Consider the following 5,501-nt stretch of genomic DNA (forward strand, 5'->3'; position numbering starts at 1 on the left):
GTGTAATGCCCGTAGGACATAAAAAGTCTTTGTCATAAAGCGTAATGAGAAGAATGAAGCCCTAAAGAAAGAGGCTCGCCTTGTGGCGCCAAGGTTTCTCGCAACGCTCTGGATTGACAACGAGGAGAAATAATCTCCCATAATGGAAATGCAGCTCATCTATGTGGTTACTACTTATCTCCATGGGGATCTTGATTGAGAGATATCCATAAAAGTGCCCGATGGCCTTAAACTATCCAACTCAAGTAACTCTAAACCACAGAGTGCGTTTGTAATTAGAATTGAAACGCTCACTTTATACAAGTGACTACTTGAGTGGAAAGGGATACAAAATTATGAATTATGCCCTTGCGTACTCATAGAGGAAAGAGTTCCGGATTTGCAATTATAGTTATCTATGTTGATGATAGGAACATACTCTTGGAGAAGTAAGAGAAACCACGAGCTATATGAAATCTGAATTGAGATGAATAATCTTGGGAAACTCGGTTAATAACGAGTTTGTGGAATATTAATCCACCAGTCTGCATGTGTCCAAAAGATTCTCAGGCGATTTACATGGACAAAATGCATACTATTAGCACTCCCAATGATCGGTTGTTGTTTGGATGTAAAGGAAAATCCATTTCGTCCAAAGGAAGATGACCAAGAAGGGTAGAGAAATGAAAACTCTTTTCTAAAAGTGCAATAGGCACAATATTGTACTTAGCCCAATGAACACGACCGAGTAATACATTCTCATTTGAACTTGTTCAAGCGCCAGCGCAACGTCACTAAAATGTATCATGATACATAAAGAAACCATTGACTTAGGTTCATCATATCCCAAAAGCAAGTCGAAAGGGAATACGGATGGAACTGTAATCTCCTACACCAATACACCAAGCAATGCTTTGGTAGGTCATTACTAATGCAAAGTATCTATATACGACCAATAGGTTGTTTCCGAAATGGTCATGTATTCACCATTAGGAAAACAACGATACCCTGTGAGAAACATAGGAATGTGAGGACGTTCCTAGCACCCTTGATTGATGTAAAAGTCAGGGGGAGTGCAGACTTCAGGGGGAGACTAACACATAGGTGCGTTATGCTTTTTTTCCCTTCGACCAAGATTTATTTTGTCCCATTGGGTTTTTGTTACTTGGCAAGGTTTTTAATGAGGCAACACCATATGCACTGTTTTAACTTTGACTTGGCACAAGGGGGAGTGTTGAAGGAAAAATACCTTATGTGTGCCTTCGTCAAAATAACTGACGAGAATAGATTAAGGCATTAGTGATTAACGGATGTAACGGCTCAATTAGTTATATCAGTCATTATGTACATTGTTATTACCATTAATTATCGTCATTATGTGCGTGCAATTACCGTTGAAATTCACCTCTATATAAAGAGGGTTTCTAATAAGAATGAGTAGACCTTGTTTCATATCATATTTTCTGTAACAGAAGAGGGGGAGTAAAAAATTAGGTAAATAGGAAATGATAAAGTTGCCGAAATGAGAGTAGGATTGGGAAACCAAACTTTGCTCTAAAGACGAAAGCCCTAGTTCAGTCAAAGCAAAGCTCACGGTCACAGTGGAATTCCAAATCCCTCTCGTGCTACAGCAAGGTGGTTCCTTTCTAACCCTAATTCTTTTCCCTTTCTTATTTACTGGGCATAGAATCATACATTAATATCTAACTCTTCAATTCTTGCTTTATGGTTTCAGATTGTTTGGGTTTAGTTTCCTCTGTCGTTGCGAACAAGAAATGGATCGTATCAGGCAACTTAATCGTCGTCCAAGTCCGACAACCGGTGGTAGTTCCCCTCCTAAGAAGCGGCCTTGTGCTACTCCGGTGAGTATGTCATCTCCGAAACTGGGTTGTGTTTAACTTGCACAATGCACTCCAGGTGTTTGTTCAAAGTCCTCACGCAACTATTCTTATATTGTTTAACCTCTATCACTTAATTCCTATATTGTTTAGTTTATGTAGTGTAGTTTTAATTTGGGTATGCACTTGCACTTGTGTTAAACCATTGGGTGCAGAATGATGCTGATTTCGCTGATCTGGTGGACCGAAATGAGGCCAATGCTAGGGAAGTTTCGAGGGAAGAGTACGATCAAGCTTTGAAGGAGCGAGATTTGGCCTTGGACGAGCTTAAAAACTTGAGAGCAGAGCTAAAGGAGGTCGAAAATTACAGGTCAAGTGCTTCGGCTGAGTTTGAGTTGGGGAAGAAGGAGTGGGAGGCTGAGAAGAAAGCATTGAATGAGAGACTTGACAGAGAGTTTAATAACTTTGCATCGGAGCTAAAAGATGTCCTGAAGAAGTTGTGCGACAGAGAGGATGAGTTGGAGAAGACTTCCCAGGAACTGGATAGCTACCGAAACAGCTTGGAGTTGGGGAAGAAAGAGTGGGAGGCTGAGAAGAAAGCATTGAATGAGAGACTTGACAAAGGGTTTAATAACTTTGGAGCGCAGCTAAAGGAGGTCATGAAAAGCTTGTCCAAGAGTGAGGCTGAGTTGCAGAAAACTTCCCAGGAACGAGATAGCTACCGAAACAGTTTGGAATTAGGGAAGAAGGAGTGGGAGGATGAAAAGATTGCTATGACTCAGAAACTTGATCGCGAGCTTAAGAACTTTGGCGCAGAGCTAAAGGAGGTCCGCAAGAACTTGTCCAAGTGCGAGGCTAAGTTAGAGAAGACTTCCCAGGAACGAGATACCTACAAAAACAGCTTGGAATTAGTGAAGAAGGATTGGGAGGATGAAAAGAAAACTCTGACTCAGAGACTTAATCACAAGATCAATACCTTCGGAGCAGAGCTAAAGGAGGTCCCGAAAAACTTGTCCAAGTGCGATGATAATCGAAACAGCTTGGAATTAGGGAACAAGGTGTGGGAGGCTGCAAGGATCAAGATGGCAAAGAGGATATCGATGGCGTTTAACGAAAAGGAAACTGCCTTGGAATTAGGGAAAAATGTTGCTGCAGCTAAGAAGATAGAAATGGCGAACAAGGAAAAGAACAAGGGGAATTGTCCCAGATCGGAGGCTCCAAAAGCCTCCTATGCTTCCAATGCAATGGTGTCGAAAGAAAAGAAAAATGCCAATTGGCCCACATGGGGGGCTCTAGAAACCTCATATGCTTCTAACCCATTGCAAGATTTGCAGATTGGCCAACGGGGTTGATGATGATGAGCAAACTGCCAAAATCACGTATCTAGAACTATATATTAGTTAGTCAGTGCTAAATTTAGTGTCAGTTTTTGCAGCTTCTATTTTGTGGATGGGGGTTCATGGATTTATTTTCTTAAACCCACCATGCCTAACAGAGTAGGAAACCTCCTGTCATGGAGTTTTTGTATGCTTGGAAGCTGGGAAAGTGGAAATGAAGTATCTGAAACATTTGAACTTCATTACCTTCATGAGATTTCATGTAACTGTAGATGTTCACCATGTCATTCACATCCCACTGTCGCTATAATAACTCTCCCAAAGGCCACTTAAACCACAAAAACACAAAACACCTCTCTTTTTTTTTTTTTTTTTTGAACAAGACACAAAACACCCCTCTAAGAATAACAGTCATTTTTCTTTGTTTTAGCTGTTGAAATATCGAGGCAGGTCGGGTTCAAAAGAGAGCCCGTTGTAGTTGCAAATTTGGATGTCTATTCAACTGGTTTATGCTAGCAAAAGAGAGCCCCAGTCTTTGCTTTCGACTGGCGTGTGCTAACCATAGAGCCAGAACTATAGTCACGAGCTTCTAAAAAAACCAACGGGCTTATTCCTGTTCTGGCTGTTCAGAACTGGTTGAGTGAGAACCGGTTTCACACTAACACCAGAGTTACATGACTTACATCTGTGTCTGTGCACCCTGGAGAGCACCGTTCAGTATCCACTTGTATTCAATTCTCTCTCCCCTTGTATTCTCTGATCTTGTTCATAAATGTCTCCAACCAGGCCAGCTCAAATGGCTCGGAAATCAACCGGCGGTCAATTCCCTAAGAAGCAGCTCGGCACCCTGGTAAAGTTTCCTCCTTTCCTTTTGCTTTCAGCAATTCCCTCACTGTTTTGTTCCCTAATTAATCAGTGTTTGTTTCTTTCTTGTTCATCTCCTAAAACAAAGCCTAATAGAAGACCGGCAAAACCACCTCAGGTTGATGCTCCAAGAACCTCCCTGATGGCCCCACCACCACCCCAAACCCAAGCCACAGTTTCGAAGGAAGGTCCTGTGAATCTCAGAGCTGAGCTCTACCAGCATTGTGCCTCTGTAAGTTAAATAAGAAACAAAAACTCTGTTTGTTTTCTTTAATTCCATTTACAGTTTTAAGTAGAATCTGTGTATTTGGGAACATAGGGTTAGTTAATATTATGTAGTTCAAATTCCTTGATAATAATTTGTTGTGGAGACAAAGTAAACACATTTGAAAGAAACTAACTGGACCCATTTTGCAAATTCATGTCTTCAACTCTTTTCCTTCTCACAACAGAACTTTTAGATATTTATGATAAGTAATTCCCCGAGGTTTAAAAATAAAAAATAACCCCTTATGAATGTTGGCTCTTATGATGCTAATCTACCCTGATAGTTAAAATTCAAGTTGAATCGGCTAAATTCATCAATCACAAAGGACCATACAGTTTGTTGTTTTAAGTCTAAGTCAGGAGAATAATGGGGTGAGGTATGCACTTGTATTTGTGCAGGTTACCACTTACATTGGCTGGTCCGATGACACTATCCAGAATTTGAAGAAAGAGGTAGACCTGGCCGTCAAAGAGAAAGACTTGGTCTCCAAGGAGCGAGACTTGGCTTCTAAGGAGCGAGATTTGACCTTGAAGGAGTTAAAGGATCTTCAAGAGGACTTGTCCAAGTGCCAGTCTGAGTTGGAGCAAAGCCAGAAAAACTATGGATCTATGCAAGAAGCAATTTGAGTTTGAGAAGAGAAAGTTATCTGAAGATTTGATGCAGGACTTCCAAGAACAAATCTTTATGACAGAGAGCCAGCAATACAGTGTTGGGTATAGCGATTGCTCTAAGGGTAGACGCCACAGGCTTGGATGGACTTCGGAGCAGGTTGAAGTGTTTGGTGATCAGCTCTACTTCAGTGAATCGGAGGAGGGAGGAGCTTGAACCAGACTTGCATATAATTTGGTGATTGCTATTCTTATTTGCATTTTCGATATCAATCAAAACTTTTAAACAGATTCATTAGCGCTATATTCATGAATGAAAAATGTTAGAGAATTTGATCAAAACTAGTTGAAATTGGCCAAAGTAGCCATTTTAGTCATGATCACAAAACATACATACTCCAGGGCACAGTTGGCCAATAAGTTTCAGTTGGCTTGATGCTTAATCAAGCTTAGCTTCCTAATATCTCAAGTGTTATTGTCTATTACATACTAAAAATTAGCTTGTTAAGATCAAGACAGCTACCCCAAAGGCCTCCCCTTAGAAAATTATATCAAAAGTCTTCCATCTTCAGAGTGGGTCGTATGTCTAGCTCATGGTCTTCTTTTC

The 5,501-nt window shown here is 40.8% G+C and overlaps 1 protein-coding gene across 1 annotated transcript; it reads left to right on the forward strand.

Annotated features, from left to right (window-relative positions):
- The first annotated feature begins 1,670 nt into the window (after positions 1 to 1,670).
- Positions 1,671 to 3,169, forward strand: LOC101309235. The gene is made up of 2 exons (XM_004295856.1): positions 1,671 to 1,841; positions 2,033 to 3,169. The coding sequence occupies exons 1-2, from the start codon at positions 1,755 to 1,757 to the stop codon at positions 3,167 to 3,169; spliced, it is 1,224 nt and encodes a 407-aa protein (XP_004295904.1). The 5' UTR covers positions 1,671 to 1,754.
- The last annotated feature ends 2,332 nt before the right edge of the window (positions 3,170 to 5,501 follow it).

Source organism: Fragaria vesca, linkage group LG3 (genome assembly GCF_000184155.1).
Source record: "Fragaria vesca subsp. vesca linkage group LG3, FraVesHawaii_1.0, whole genome shotgun sequence".
NCBI lineage: Eukaryota > Viridiplantae > Streptophyta > Magnoliopsida > Rosales > Rosaceae > Fragaria > Fragaria vesca.